Source organism: Rhododendron vialii, chromosome 10a (genome assembly GCF_030253575.1).
Source record: "Rhododendron vialii isolate Sample 1 chromosome 10a, ASM3025357v1".
NCBI lineage: Eukaryota > Viridiplantae > Streptophyta > Magnoliopsida > Ericales > Ericaceae > Rhododendron > Rhododendron vialii.
Window position 1 is genome coordinate 13,682,509 of NC_080566.1, and position 17,050 is coordinate 13,699,558.

At 44.1% G+C, this 17,050-nt stretch overlaps 1 protein-coding gene across 1 annotated transcript; it reads left to right on the top strand.

Annotated features, from left to right (window-relative positions):
- Positions 1–2,811: 2,811 nt before the first annotated feature.
- On the top strand, positions 2,812–4,098 carry LOC131302908 (uncharacterized). Its single transcript, XM_058329699.1, has one exon. It carries the CDS (start codon positions 2,812–2,814, stop codon positions 4,096–4,098), a length of 1,287 nt encoding a protein of 428 aa, XP_058185682.1.
- The last annotated feature ends 12,952 nt before the right edge of the window (positions 4,099–17,050 follow it).

A 17,050-nucleotide genomic window follows, 5' to 3' on the forward strand; every position in this document is an offset into this window, starting at 1 on the left:
CCTGTAATGAAAATGTCAGCAAGAAAGGGTTAATTACATTTTTCCGCCTTCAACTATCATGGTTTAGAACTTTGTTACCTTGAACTATAGAGTATTGCATCTTACCCCCTTGAAGTAGGAATAATGCTTCTCTCGTATTTGTTAACGGAAACGAAGTCCAGTCCGTATAGCCCCGAGAAAATTCCAGAAGAATCCCACATTTTCTCGGGGGGAAAAAGGCGTAGGTGTCTCTCGTTAATATGCACACACAAAAACCCTACACCAAACAATAGGAATTGTTTGCATGAGAAAATTATTGGCCCAATCAAAAAGTGACAAGTGGTCATTTGCATTGAACAGAACGGAACACGTATAGACTGAAATGCATGGAATCATGCACTTAAAGAAACGATGACGTTTTGGCTAATTCAATGTTGTTTTAATTGAACAGTAGAAGCAAGTCAGTTATGGCCAGGTGTCACGCAAAGAACAAAGGAAAGGAGAAACATGCAGTTCGAAGCCCAAAGCCCAGGGAAACAGACGATGTCATTTCAATCCCTTTTAACTGGAGCGTTACGCTCATGGAGCACGATCAGGGGAGTTGAGGTTTGGGCATGAAAACTGCCCAGTTCAATCACGTTCTAAGCAAAGATAATGGGATATGGAATAATTGACCCAATACTTAAACGGTTTTAAGCCAACACAGAAGAATTCTGGAGGGAAAAGCTCAAATTTCAAATCAAAGAAGGACTTCGAAGGCAATTTGAGCGGGAGAATGGAAGTAGTTGAAAAGAGTCTAAGAGTTTGCTTATAAATAGAAGAAATTGTTGAAAGAAAAACCCTCAAACAAATCATCAACAAATTAACTATGCTATGCTTGGTTTATTTTTAGGCAGTAATTTAAGACTTAGACTTATTTCGAAGTAGTTAGGAGTAGTTTGTAGTAGTCACTTTGTAATATTGTTCGCGCGCGCGAGGTGGCTCAAGGACTGAGCGGGCGTGCCAAGACTTGTCGCGTCTAACGTAAAGGGCTGAGCGTCCCGATTCTGACTTCTAGATATGAGAAGGCGATAGTGCTGCAAACCTAAAGGCTGGATTGCAGTGAAGGTCCGTGGTTTTGCCTCTTCGTGCGAGGACTTAATAATTTCCTAACCGTGTAGGAAAGAAAGTAACAACGTAGAATTACTTTACTATATCGTAATAATAAAGTAAGGGATGAAGAGAGATATGAATAACTTTATTATGTCTCGTAATAATAAAGTTGGGATACAAGAGAGATAGAAACCCGAATTACTTGGTGAAGTAATTGAGTGAGGGTGAGAAAATAGAGATAGTTGTTTCGCTGAGAAAGCTTTGGTTTTAAGCGTTGAGCTTGATTGGTGTAGGGACCCTTTTTTCTTCTTGTCTTCTAGTATTTATAGGCCAAGGGTCTTCGATTTTCTGCATGTAAGGGGCTTGTTGTCCTCTTCTCATGGCGCCATGTGTCTTTTGTAACTTCCCCTTCATGAGATCATGGGTAGTTATTGGAAGTTACAAAAGATCATGGGTAAATAGTGCACTGGTCCAGATCTAGGCCAAGTTTCCCGCCTTCACCATGAGCTGCCATGTGTCCCGAGTAGGCCTCAGATGTTGCCACGTGTCCCAAGTAACTACCCATTAACATATTTAGTGGGATCATGGGTGATTATTGGAGGTTTAAAAGAAAAACCCACATGTTTTCTTTTACCATGAGAAGTTACTGAAAGTTAAACAAGAGTAATGGGCCACCATCTTTCCTCTTTTCGTGGGTATCAAAGAGTAGTGGGCCATTTGACCAAGTCAAATGGCCATGTGGCAAGTATTCTCACCAACTTGTTTCCTTTTCTTACGTGGATCAACATGAGCGACTATTTGCAAGACACTAAGCATTTACCCACCTTCCACTTTTTATGGGACTCTTGGGTAATGGCCCATTTAATTAAATTAAATGGCCTACTAACATATTTAGCCCATATCAACATTTGGGCTAGCCGAATTCTTTTATAAATTGGCCCAAAACCTCCAAACTCGAGCCCGAACCAAACTAAAATTAATTGGGCCCAGTCAACATAGGGTTGGCCCATTAATTTTAACCCGATCCATCTTTATTCTTTGGCCCAATTTAATTAAAAGATAATTAAATAACCTTCCAACGCTTGCCCAGGACTGGGTGCCAAAAACGGGTGTAAACAATGCCCCCCAATGCCTTGATCTTGTTCAAGATCTAGGCTTGTAAATTAGGACAAAGTACGGTTTTTGGCATAACCAAACGAGTCCTTATCGCTAGATTTGAAAAATAATCAGGCTTATTTAGCCTAAGAATTTTTCAAAAGTTCAAATGTTTACACTTAAAAAGATAATCAGGCCATATTTAGGCCTAACAACTTTTTAAGTTCCAAAGCACGTCTCTTAATTGGGTTTGAATTCTCCATTTTGAATCTCAACAGTTTCCGAGATAAACAACCCCTTAAGGAGTCCTGTTGATAGCAACAACTATCACCATTTTAGGCCTGAGGGACACGTGCCATCACCCCAGGCCGTGCATTGGTTGCCATGCAGCTTTTCAAACCGTCAGGACTTTTTGCGTCAATCAAGAGTCCAACCCTTGAGTTGCTTCTTCAATCTGGATCAAAGAGATAGAGATAGAAAGGAAAAAACAACGGCATCAATTGTGCCGCCATCCACAAAGCTCCATTCTTTCTTTTCATTCTCTCTCTACATCTTCTCTGCTTCCTCTCCTCTTGCACGAACGAAGTCCAGAAAAAAGCCCTAAACCGTCATTCTTTCACTCAAGTCTTCTGATCTGCACCAGAGATGGCGACCCACAAAGCTAATGCTCCTCCTCCAAATCCCAACAGCCTCGCCATCCAAATTCGCAAGATTATTGACGAAGAGCACATAGCGATTACCAACGACGTCCTGGTCATTGCAAATGTTGATCGAGTTGGGTTGGGGCCTGCGTTTCAATTAGGGTTTCCCTCCCAACTTGCCCCGATGTACCCATTGGCTCAGGAAGTCCTTCCCTTTGAATCTCCATCCCTTGACTGGAATCGTTTCAACTCTGATATTCCCAATCGCCTTTGGCACAGACCTGACGCCAAGTACGTAGAGTGGCTTGATCGAATGCTTGAGGCCAAGGGTGATCTGTGGAAGCAAATAGGGATCCGAGACGCCATTCTGCTCAGTCGATCACTTATTGATATGGACAAAAATCTCTTCCTGGCTGCTTCTCAATTCTGGTTAGTTACCACAAACTCATTCCATTTTAAGGTAGGCCTTATGAGCCCCATTCTTCAGGACTTGGCTTTCCTGACAGGCCTCCATCCCCATGGGACAGAGGCCAATTACTTTCTGTCACAAAAAACTCCTTACTTCGAATATAAAGAACCCTTGTCTCTTGCCCCTTTCATTAACCATTATGCCAAAAAGGGACCTGTTGAGAATAATGAACACGTGGCCTTCCTCTTGTATTGGCTAAACAAGTTTATCTTCTGTGTTTCTGCGAATAGAGTCACCAAGAATTTTATAGACTTGGCTTGTGCCCTAGCTTCTGGGCAGAAGCTGGCACTAGGCCCTTTGGTCTTAGCCCATCTTTACCGTGGTATGAAGGAACTGATAAGCAACAAATTTATCTTTGCCCCTGGACCTCTGTGGGTCATGACCCTATGGTTATGGTCCTATTTTCCTAAACTTGCCCCACCCATGAACAAAAAGTCAGAACACACCTGTTACGGCTTTCATTACACTGATGCTCACGGCCCTAAATACGCCTTCGGGACCTACTTCAAATTCTTCTACCATGAACTCACTGGGATGGGGAAGAACTGGCTGCCCTTTGTTAGGGACACAGTGCCCTGGTGGCTGAAACAAGAAGCCTCAAACTTGGGTGATGACTTTGATGACCACTTCGAGATCTGGAGCAGCTTTCTGATTTCCAGGGACCTCATGTATGGCATGGCCTATACTCCCACCAATTATAAGTGTGGAGTTGAATACTACAATGCAGCTCAATTTGCCAGACAGTTCGGCCTTTGTCGACTCACTCCATTGCCTCCATACCAGTCCTTGAATGAGGACTTCACTGACAGGCTGGTGGTCTAACCAAAGGACCTAGAAAGGGTCAGGAACACTCTCCCTGAGCTCAGGAAAGCCTTTGCCCTTCATCGCTATGTTGAACGCACTGACAAAGGCGCCAAATTTGATAGTTGGTGGGGAGGTTACACAAGAATGCATTTCGTCAAACCCTACCTGGAGGTCTTGGCCACACTTCTGCCGCAACCTGCTGGAGTGCCTGAGCCTGGCATTACCATGCCCTTGCAACAGATCAGTCCTTCTCCATCTTTGAACATAAAGAGAAAAGGTAAGACCCACACCTTCGCCGTTGCAAATTTCTTGAACCCTATCAACATTTGGGCTAATCTCTTCTTCGTCTCCAGGCCCGGAGAGTATCCCCGATGAGACCCCCGCTGATATTGCCCCACAGAAACCCAAAAGGACTAAAATGCTCGCACGCAAGCAGGCGCCAGAGGTAAAACTCCTTTAGCATCTCTTTATTCCTTCTGTTCATTACTTATGCCTTAAATCTTCTCACAGGCCTCTCAGACCACTGTGGCTGGTAGAACAAGGAGTAGTGCCAAAAACAGTTCTCCTGAGTCTGACCTTTTGGAGAAGGTTTGTATTCTTCTTGGCCTTGCCCTTGGCCTCATTGAAACCTTTTGCTAAATCCCCTTCCTTTTGACAGGCCACCTCCAAGATCAAGGAATGGCAAGCTGATTCTGCTCCAACTAGGAAGAGGTTGAGGAAGAAAAAACCTACTCCAATTGACTCTGAAAATACCGTGTCTGCCACAGAAGGCAATCCCATCGTAAGGATGTATTGTGACATGTCCTCTTCAGCATTCATGGCCCCTTACTATCATCTAACCCCTCTTGTTTTTAACCCCAAGGAACTTAATGATTACTTTGAAGAAGAGACAAAGATAGAAGACAAAGGGCTGGGTATGCCTCACCAGGAACCTGAACACGAAGCATCCTCTACGACTCCAGAGAAGCCCAACTCTCCAGCAATCAAACCTATTCCTTTGACTGATCCTCCTGTCGAACCTGATTTGTCATCATAACAAAGGAAGAAGAAGAAGAAGATCTGGACACTCTGTTTCAGTCCACTCAGGACTTGTTGAAAGCGGCCAATTCTGGTACTTCAGGTAGTGGTCTTGGATCAACTTCCCAATCTCAATTTACACCAGATGAAATTGCTGAGGCCAAAACAGCTCTTAGGATGGCCCTTCTACAGAACTTCAAGGCTATTGTCCATCCAGCTCGAGCCTCGAGTATCAAGAAGGCCATGGAGGTGCTGGTGAAGTCCCAGGCCTTGGGTACGGAGGAGACCTCCCTTCAGTATTTCCAGAAAGAATTTCCTACCATGATCAAATCTCATGATTCTTCCACCCACGAGCTTAACAAGGTTAATGCCAAGTTGACGGAATTGGACCTGGTTGATATGGAGCTTACCAAATTCAGTTCTGAATGGAATTAGCTCAAGGAAGATATCAATGTCAATGAAGCAAACATCACTGCCACCTCCGATGAAATTCAAGATCTCAAAACCCAATTGGCACTAGCTAAAGGCCGACTGGAAGACTTTCGGAAGAAATCCAAAATCCTGGCCCAACATCATGAAAAATTGAAGGCTGGATCAAAAAGCCAGAAAATGAAGCTGAATCTCCTGGTTGAAGAAGTCCCAGGCCTTCGTGGGCAGCGGGATACGCTGGAAGCTCGGCTTGCCAACCTTGACACCTCGTGGGCAAACCTCAAAAGCAGTCTTAAAGGCCTTCTGTAGGTCTTAACCTCAAAAACTTTACTTTTGAACTTTGGTTTGTAATAATTAGTTAATCTGCTTCTTGTCTGGCTTGGAACTTTCCTTTAATTCGCCAAGGCAATGGTTTGGTTTTAATGATAGGCGGCCTGAACTTGAGGCCTTTTTGAATTTTGCATAGTAAGTACTACGGCCTACGTTCAGGCCTTGCCATGAAATTTCTTTATGGTTTGGTAGATTGAATTTCTCCAAAGTCTCTCATCTCCCACATAGTAGGATAGTAATGCTTTAGGTACTTTCCATTTGTTAAATGCTTAAATAAACCGCCATTTAGGTCCATAAGAAGATAAACATTACCTCTAAGGACTTGGGCAATCTGGTACGGTCCTTCCCAGGTTGGAGACCACTTGCCATATCTTGGATTCTTTTCCCCTAAGGGGAAGACTGCCTTCCAAACCAAGTCACCCTCAGTAAAGCTCTTTCTCCTTACACGTTTGTCATAAGACCTAGCAACTCTTCTTTTCTGAACCAACATATGATCAAGGGCTGCAAGCCTAACCTCGTCCAAGTCCTCAAGCTCCATCAGCATGGCCTGAGTATAATCTGCAGGAGTGAGGCCATTTTGATATGTTGTCCTTGCTGACTTTACTGCTACCTCCATTGGTAGGACTGGATCATGCCCATATACCAACATATAAGGAGTTATATTGGTGGCTTCCTTCTTTGAGGTTCTGTAAGCCCATAAGGCCTCAGGGAGTAACTCGTGCCAAGCCCTTGGATTATTTTCCACCATTTTCTCTATAATATTGACCAAAGTCCTATTGGTGGACTCGGCTTGGCCGTTTCCTTGTGCGTAATAAGGAGTGGAGTTGGACATGATGATGTTTTGCTGGGCAACAAAGTTGACTACTTGTTCTCCCATAAATATTGTACCCCTATCTGCAACCAAGTGTTCGGGTAGTCCAAACCTATGGATGATTCTTTCCTTGATCACCTTGATTACTTCTTGTTGATCCAAAGACTTTAATGACACTGCTTCTGCCCACTTAGTAAAATAGTCTGTGGCTACCAAGATGTAAGTATGATTTCCTGAAGAGGGCGGATAAATTTTTCCAATTACGTCAAGGGCCCAACCTCTAAATGGCCAAGGTTTGACCACAGCATGATAATCAGCTGCAGGAACACGCTGGATTGGGCCATGAGCTTGGCATGGTTGACATCCTTTAGAAAAACGAATGCAATCCTCTAAAATGGTTGGCCAATAGTATCCATACCTTCTAATTAGCCATCTCATCTTTATTCCAGATTGATGGGCGCCACAGATTCCTTCATGGACTTCACTCATGACCCTCATGGCCTCGGGGTGCCCTAAACACCTTAAAAGTAAATCATCCTCAAAGCTTTTCTTGTATAATTCATCGCCCATGAGGATATAACTCATAGCCCTTCTCCTTACTTTCCTAGAAGTTCTGTGATGAGGCCTCTTTAGGAAGGAAATAATAGGTGTACGCCAATCGTTTTCTGGTTCATCATCTGATTCTTCACCTGTGAAGTCATAAGTAAATACCTCCAGTCCTAAACCTCTCCTTCTAACAGAAGGTAACAACCTTTTTTGGACTGTGATGATCTTGTGGATTGTTTCTGGAGCTAGCTTCAGACTTGTGGAGGCCTGAGCCAAGCTGTTGGCTTCAGTATTCATACTCCTTGCAACGTGTTTGACAGTTACATTATCAAAATCTTGAATTAATTGCACTGCTGCCATATAATAAGGAGCCAAGCCCTCACTCTAGCATTTGAACGTTCCCGCCAAGTGATTGATCACAAGGTTTGAATCCCCAATAATCTTTACTTCTCTGGCCTCTAGATCTCTTAGGATCTCAAGGCCAATAACAACTGCTTCGTATTCAGCTTGGTTATTTGTACATGGGAAATCAAATTGAAAGGACCATTCAGTCCTCAGGCCTTGAGGAGAAATAATAATTACTCCACAGCCTGAGGCTTGCTGAGTCCTTGATCCGTCAAAGAGCAGTGTTCAAAGAGTAAGTGATATCTCGAGGGCGTTAAGATTTAACTCGGACTCATCGCCGATATCCACACACGGATGATCAGCAAGGAAATCCGCTAAGGCCTGGCCCTTTACAGCCTTTTGAGGAACGTATTGAAAACTAAACTCCATTAGAGCTAAAGACCATTTGCCGATTCGGCCTCTCATGATTGGCCGAGAAAGCAAGTATTTAACTAGGTCTGTTTTACTCACAATGTAAACCAAAACAGGAAGCATGTAGTGCCTCAATTTTATTGCTGAAAAGTACAAGGCAAGATAAATCTTTTCAATAGGAGTGTATCTCCTTTCACAAGGAGTCAGCAACCTACTCAAGTAATAAACCGCCTGTTCTTTTCCTTGAGCATTATCTTGAGCCAAGAGGCCTCCAATAGAGCCCTCAGCTGCTGAGATGTAGAGCTTCAACGGCCTGTTCTTGATGGGAGGCATAAGGACTGGAGCCGTTGCTAGATAACCTTTGATCTCATCAAAGGCCTTTTGATGGTTTGCCTCCCAAACAAAAACGTCATGGTCTTTCAGCTTCAAGAGTGGAGAAAAGACCTGAACCCTTCCAGCTAGGTTTGAGATAAACCTCCTCAAAAAGTTAAACGAACCCAAGAGCTTCTGCAACTCCTTCTTGGTGGTAGGAGGCTTTGCTTCCATGATTGCTTTGGCCTTGTTCTTGTCAACCTCAACCCTCTGTTGTGGACCAAGAATCCAAGGAATTTGCCTGCGGAGACTCCGAAGGCACATTTCAAGGGGTTTACTTTCAAATCAAACTATTGCATCCTCAAAAAAGACTTCCTCAAGTGTTCCAAATGTTCATCATAGGACTGAGACTTCACCACGATATCATCAATGTAGATCTCCATGAAATGGCCAATGAAATCATGAAATATGGCGTTCATTGCTCGCTGGAACGAAGCACCAGCATTCTTTAGGCCGAAGGGCATTACGACCCACTCAAAGGTTCCTAGGGCTCCAGGACACCTAAAAGCGGTCTTAGCCGTATCGGCCTCATCGATAAAGATCTGATTGTAACCAGAATGCCCATCCATGAAGGACAAGACCTTGTGAACAGAAGCTCCATCTACCAACTGATCAACGACTGGCATTGGATACTTGTCCTTTGGGGAAGCCAAGTTCAAGTTTCTAAAGTCTACACACACTCTGACCTTGCCATTCTTCTTAAGTACTGGCACAATATTAGAAAGCCAAGTAACATACTTGGCTGTGCGTATGAATCCAGCATTGAAAAGGCGTTCAATTTCATCTTTGACCTGTAAGTAAACCTTATTGGACATCCTCCTTGGCAGTTGTTTGAAAGGTCTGAATTCTGGTTGTATAGGCAACTTGTGCTCCACTAGGTCTCTAGACAGACCTGACAGCTCTCCGTAAGTCCAAGCAAAACAGGACTTGAATTCCCTTAAGAGCTGGATGAACTTTTCCTTCACGTCCTCTGGCAGAAGTTGACTAATATATACAGGTTTGGGATTCTCTGAATCTCCCAAATTAACTTCTTCCAAAGGATTTTGCACGTCAGCCTTTAAATCATCCAACTTGGCTGGGGCTGCTTCAAGGTCTTCCAGGCTGATTTCATCAAGATCTTCAACCAGGTTTTCGTCTTTGTTGATTACTTCGGCCGCACAAGCCGAAAAATCTTCCTCAGACTCTTGACTTCCCATCAGCCTCTTCTCTAGTAAATAGGTTTCAAACTCTGACAATGTGGTTCGAAGAGCCACATGTTTCTTTGCTTCTGAAGGGCTTACTGACATTGAGAAGGGTGTTTGGATGAAGCTATAATCGGCCTACTTGACTCCGTAATCATTGGACCGATTAATTCTTGAAAAAGTGCCTTCACTTCTTCAGTTGACTTCTTGTTATGAATGGGGGCTATTTTGTGGCGGCCATACTTGTCAAGGCCTGCCACCTTCATTGGACCAACCCCTTCATCATATAGGTGGGCCTCGGCATGGTTAGTAAAGGCCTGGAATGGTCTACGGTCAGCCCATATTACCTCTACGTCGTCTTGATTCCAAAAAATAAGACATTGGTGAAGGGTTGAGGGGACCGCTAGACAAGAATAAATCCAATCTCTCCCCAGTAGAACATTGAAGGAAGAGTGTGAATTGACAACAAAGAAAGGTGTTGTTAAGGTCTTGGACCCTATCGTTAAATTCATGATCAAAATACCTTGGCATGCTGTCTCTTTTCCAGTGAAGTCAGTCAAGGTGGCGTTTGCATGAAACCAGGTCTTGATCAGTCTTCCCGAGCCTCTGCATCATGGCCTTAGGAATGAGATTGGCTACTGAACCGTTGTCTACCAGGATACGGTTCACTGGCATCCCATCAAGGCAACCAGCAATGTACAAGGGCTTGATGTGTTTGTTCATTGTAGGACTCGGCCTCTCAAAGATCACGCTAGCCGCACGATCTTCATTCTTCTCTTCGGTCTCGTCCTTCAGCACGATCACTGAAGGCCCATTCAGTCCTATAGAGAAGGACTCATTTAAGATCTCTGCTGTCTGCCCCATCTTTACAACATCTCCCTCCATGGCTGTTGGAGTGTTGTCCTTGGCTTCCAGATCTGCTGGTAAGAACACAACCATGTTGCACTGCATGTTATGCCCCTGTCCAGGCACAAACACCTTAGCCTGTGGATTCAACTTGGATTTGCCCCCCGAGTCTGGTTTTCTAGGTTCAAGGGCTGTCTTCTGGAGCAAAGTAACTTGTCTCGGTGGAGGCTGAATCCTAGCCTCCTTAAGAGTTCTTTCCCGGAGAGGTTGTTTCTTGGGTATCGTTGCCTATTTTGGAGGTGGTTTGGTAACAGCCTCTTTGTACGTCTTCTTGAACGGGATTTGCTTCTGGGGTAAAGTCCTTGGAGGAGGCTCAAAGATAACCTCTTTCATAGTCCTTTCCAAAGGCTTGTATACTCTTTTAGCCTTAGGTTTTTCGACCATAGGCTCTTCCATTAGGATCTCCATCTTCGTCTTCCCCTTTGGATCATCTCCATTCATGAGGTCATCTTTATTCATGGGATCGTCCAGTAGGTCTACTTCTTCCTTAGCCCTTCTTGCTGCCTGCCTGAATCGTTGGCGGCGCCTCTTCTGAGATCTGGACAAAGGTGGAGGTTCAAAGGGAAACTTTGGATGTTCAACCCTATGCCACTCATCTGGAGGAGTGACTGGACGTTTCATAGCCCTTGATTTATCCCTGGAAGGAACAGATATCCTCAAGTTGACGAGCTCATCTTCAATTTCAACTAACCCTGGCTGAATTCGGTTGAACACAGATTCGCGTACAACCCTTCTCCCTTTAGGCCTGCGTGGCTCCTTAGGACTTGGCTCAGCCCTTCCCACAATAATGCTTTTTAGGACTGGCTTGCTAGGACTGGCATGATGTCCACACTCTGTACACACCATGGAACAAGTTGGTTTCTCTAGTTTCTTCACTCCTGACGGTCTGGACCACCAAGAGTTCAGCTTTTCGAACCTTCTAACCCGTTCAATCCTGACATCACCCTCATCATAATAAGGATCCCAATACCTGCCCGGGCTGGACTTATAGACTGCTCTGGAAGGGGCTCCCAAACTTATCTTCTGCCTAGGAACAGTCCTAGGCATGTCCCTCATGTTGACGGAGACCATATTTGTACTCAGCCCTGAAGGAAAGGGATTGCCATCCACCCCCATGGGCTGCTTGTCTTTCTCCGGGAATTTGAACTCTCTCCGCTCAATTTTGTCCTGGTATCATTTCTAAATACTATGCAGTTATTAGTAGTATGACTCCAAGAATTGTGATACTTACAATACTCTTTGCCCGTCAATTCTTCCAGAGTTGGAATCTTGTGACCAAAGGGAAATTTGAGCAGCTTGTCGGCCATTAGTTGATCAAAGATAGCTTCAGCCCTACCCACGTCGAATGTATAGGTCCTGGCTGACTTATTGAAAAAGCTCTGGGCTGACTGCTTTGTGGGCTCCATCTTGATAAAGGCCTTGCAAACGTATGGCTTTTTGTTGATAATTTCAGCCACTGCTACGTCTGGGTCTGCCTCTGCTTCCACTGCAGCAACCTCGTAATTAGGGTAGCGGTAATACGTCCCTTTGGATGCCGTCTTCCTATCCTGCTCTTCCGCCAAGAACTTCTCATAATGCGAAGCCTTAGAAGATAATTCGAACAGGTCTCTGAACTCCGTTCCATAAAACTTCTTCTTCATTTCAAAGCCCAGGCCGTTTAATGCTATACGCACGTATTCGGCCTCAGGAAGGACTATCTTGCATTTGAATCGAGCAGTTTTGAAACGTAAGAGGTAGGACTCCACAGACTCTAGATGGGTTTGACGATAGCATGACAGGTTTGCCAACGTCACTTCTGGTTCTACCCTGTAGAACTGCTGATGGAACATCTCCTCCAACTGTGCCCAAGTCTGCACCGAGTTAGGTGGCAAGTTGATGTACCAAGTGAAGGCTGTCCCAGTAAGAGAATTGGGAAAAAGCCTCAACTTCAGTGCATCAATGGTTCCAGCTTCTCCACATTGAACTTGAAACCTGACAATGTGCTCCACCGTCGACTGCATGCTCTCACCATTGAAGGTCTGAAATTCTAGGACTCTATAACCCTTTGGGAAAGGTGTATTGTCCACCTCCTCGGTATGAGGCTTCCTATACATTGGCCTTCCCAAAGGTCTGAAACCAGGTCCTAACTGCTCCTGGAGTAGGTTCAAGACTTGATCCCTTCCCATGACTAGGTCTGGCTCATGAGGCGGCTGTGAGTGTGCCTCTTGTGCCTGCTGGTTCTGGGCTGGACTTGCCCCCCGAGTATCAGAGCTTTGAGGAGTATGTGTAACTCCTTTGTCCTTTCCAGAGCCCTGGCCTCCTTGCAAAGGCCTTCTGTCTGTCTTGTCAGACTTGTCAAACTTGTTTTGGTCCTCGACCAAAATAAACCTTTGATCGTTATTCGGAGGCGTCGAAGCTCTCCTCCAATCACGACTCCCTTCTCTTTTTGCACCCCGAGTGCAGGGCTATTAGACGAAGTGGCATGATAAAATGTCTGAGGAGGGGGAGGAACCCCCAATAAGCCAGCTTGGTCTTGACCGTTGCCAAAGACACCAAACTGTGGAAAGCCCTGCTGCTGAGGAGCGAGCGGTAGCCTTTCTGTAAGCGTAGCAACCATTTTGTTGACTGCTATGGTCAGAGGTTCCAAGGACTGAGTGAACGATTGCGACATTGACTGCGTAACGTTGTGGGAGATCTCACGTCCTGCCATGAACATATAATTTTTGACACTGTCGGTAGCGTCGCTAAGATCTTGGGCGCTGATCTGAGGACCAGCTTCCTCGAGTAATGGCACGTCGACTGCCACTCCCTCAAGACTCTGTGGTGGATTCGGGATGGGTGGATCCGGTTGTTGCTACGGCTTCCTGACCATGATAAAACCCTTAGACGATTAGGGTCCCACCGGGCGTGCCAAAAATATGTTCGCGCGCGCGAGGTGGCTCAAGGACTGAACGGGCGTGCCAAGACTTGTCGCGTCTAACGTAAAGGGCTGAGCGTCCCTGTTCTGACTTCTAGATCTGAGAGGGCGATAGTGCTGCAAACCTAAGGGCTGGATTGCAGTGAAGGTCCGTGGTTTTGCCTCTTCGTGCGAGGACTTAATAATTTCCTAACCGTGTAGGAAAGAAAGTAACAACGTAGAATTACTTTACTATATCGTAATAATAAAGTAAGGGATGAAGAGAGATATGAATAACTTTATTATGTCTCGTAATAATAAAGTTGGGATACAAGAGAGATAGAAACCTGAATTACTTGGTGAAGTAATTGAGTGAGGGTGAGAAAATAGAGATAGTTGCTTCGCTGGGAAGGCTTTGGTTTTAAGCGTTGAGCTTGATTGGTGTAGGGACCCTTTTTTTTCTTGTCTTCTAGTATTTATAGGCCAAGGGTCTTCGATTTTCTATATGTAAGGGGCTTGTTGTCCTCTTCTCATGGCGCCATGTGTCTTTTGTAACTTTCCCTTCATGAGATCATGGGGTAATGGGTAGTTATTGGAAGTTACAAAAGATCATGGGTAAATAGTGCACTGGTCCAGATCTGGGCCAAGTTTTCCGCCTTCACCATGAGCTGCCATATGTCCCGAGTAGGCCTTAGATGTTGCCATGAGTCCCAAGTAACTACCCATTAACATATTTAGTGGGATCATGGGTGGTTATTGGAGGTTTAAAAGAAAAACCCACATGTTTTCTTTTACCATGAGAAGTTACTGGAAGTTAAACAAGAGTAATGGGCCACCATCTTTCCTCTTTTCGTGGGTATCAAAGAGTAGTGGGCCATTTGACCAAGTCAAATGGCCATGTGGCAAGTATTCTCACCAACTTGTTTCCTTTTCTTCCGTGGATCAACATGAGCGACTATTTGCAAGACACTAAGCATTTACCCACCTTCCACTTTTTATGGGACTCTTGGGTAATGGCCCATTTAATTAAATTAAATGGCCTACTAACATATTTAGCCCATATCAACATTTGGGCCAGCCGAATTCTTTTATAAATTGGCCCAAAACCTCCAAACTCGAGCCCGAACCAAACTAAAATTAATTGGGCCCAGTCAACATAGGGTTGGCCCATTAATTTTAACCCGATCCATCTTTATTCTTTGGCCCAATTTAATTAAAAGATAATTAAATAACCTTCCAACACTTGCCTAGGACTGGGTGCAAAAAACGGGTGTAAACAAATATGTTCTTGTTCTTTCAAAGTTGGTAAATCATTTAGAAAGCAAGTTGTTTTGAGTTTATCAAGGTATCTTGTTTCTTTTTGGTTGTTGAATTTCTCGTGAATCGTTGTGCCATTTAAATACTTCAAAGGAGAAATCCTCTTCATTGAGGTAATTAAATCGACAACACAATCGCCTGATTAAGTTTGACTTTAAAGAAGTTAAATCTGAAAAGGATAATTACAAGCCTTTTCTGACACGTTCACACACAATTATAATTCCAAAGTAGTCAAAAATCTCAGCCAAACAGGAATAACAACGGGTAGGGTTTGAATTGGGGTGCTCCTTCCATACCCGATCCCCAAGCTTCATGCTCATCTCCCTACTCATACCCATATCTAATTGGGGATACTTAAAAGTCACTGAAATTGCCTATAAAAAAAAAAAAAAACAGTCACTGAACCCATACCCATTTGGATAACGGGTATTACCTAACATCCAATTACATATCGAAGAAATAGACAAATATACCGATAAAATTTCTAAAACAAATAAGAGATACAAAAGTAATTAAGTAATACATATCGAAACACCCAAACTCTAAACGTAAAGCTGGAATTAAGGGTCATCATTTATCCCGAAGGCCCGCAATCCACTTGAAGCCCGACCGCCCGACCCGGCGGGCTATTGCTTGGCCCGAGCCCATCCAACGGGCAAGCTAGCCCAGCCCGAAGTTTTTGTGGGCCAGGCTTGGGCCTATGAATTTTTACTCAGCACGCCCGCTCGCTGCAAGCCCGAAAATCTCCTTGTTTTTTGGAAAATATAATTTATTGCTTTCAAGTTGTCTATCCATTTGGGGACCAAGAAACCAACTTTGGGGAGTTTTAAAATAAAGAATCGTTGTAAGGTCCATTATAGGGTTTTATAACATGCCCAGTCCACCTCATATTTTCAAAACACTTCTAGTCCAGCCCATTCTTTTTGTTAAAACATCAAGCCGAGCTTCAATTTTTGACTGGACAAAATTGCCCTTTCTTTTAAGTTTAAACGTTATCCCTGCAACTACTACATCACAACCACTACCAATCGAATCTCTCTCCTCCTCCACCATGGCCACCATAACTCTCCTCCTCCTCTTCCTCCTCTTTCTCCTCCCCCCTCCCCACCGACCCATCCTCAATGGCACCGTAACGCACCTCCTTATCACCGCTCACCACCACCTTGCACCACCGATCATCGAGCCCACTACCTCTTCACAACCGAAACCACCTCCACCGTAACTCAACACCACCACCTCCTCACCACCACCCATAGACCTCATCAGCACCGCCGAGCACCATCGGGTCACCACTGTCGTGCTCACCATCATTATAGCTGAGCTCCACTGAGAATTTAGACTGCAAAGTGTAGAGCTCCCATTTTCCGATCGAATTTCGATGATTCAAGCTGCTTAATGTGATCAGAACGTGATTTTAAGGGTTCCCGCGAGAAATCAGCAAGAAAAAAAAAATTGGGAAGGGCTTCATCCGAGTAGTTTTCATTAAACGGTTAAAAAAAAAACTGCTTGGATGGAGCCTTTTTCGGTCATTTTGTTTGCCGATTTCTCGCGAGTACCCCTAAATTCACGTTCTAAACATATTGAGTGGCTCAAATCATCGAAATTCGATCGGGAAAGGGGACGTCTACACTTTAACACTGTGTGGACGCCCTTATAGGAAGGCTCGTGTGTGTATTTTTATTTTTATTTTTTAGATAAGTTGGTGATGCCATATTTGCCACAGTTACTAAACCAACACCACGATTTAGGTTGGAGCAACCTGCGAAACATGCATTAGGAAGGCAGGGTAACCAAAGCTATGGCATAATGTTCTCTTCAAGCACTCTTGGAGGTCAAGGGCCATCCTTAACACCTAGAACTCAAGGGTTCAACCTCTACATATGCCATGTTTTGGTTTTCTTCTATGTCCTTAGTACACTTTCTTTGTGCCTTTTATGGCTGGAATGTTTTAAACTATTGTGATTATGGTGAACCATGTCTGGGTGTAAGCGGTTGATGGCTCATTTTGTAATTATGAAAATGCTATGACATATAATGGAATGTGAAAAAAATTGCAAAGAAATTGGAAAGTCATTATTATATTTTTCCACATTCTTTATATTCCCTACTCACGTCAAATTCATAAGGTTATAATGTGTCTTCATTGTGGGACTTACGGCGCATACGAATAGCTTCAACAAGTACAATAATTACTACGGTTTTGCAGTTCCTTTCCTTAGCATCACATTGCTAATTTTGACCTCAACCCTTGGTTATGCATCTTTTGCTCCTCAAGCGTTCTTGCCAGCTCCTCATTACTCGTTCTTAAGTTATCATACAGTGTTTCAAAAGTCTTAGTTCTTCTTCATAACAACTTTCCCAATTTAATGTCTCTTTTACATGTTAGGGGATCAATCCAAGGAAAAACGTGTACCCATTTTATCCCATTAA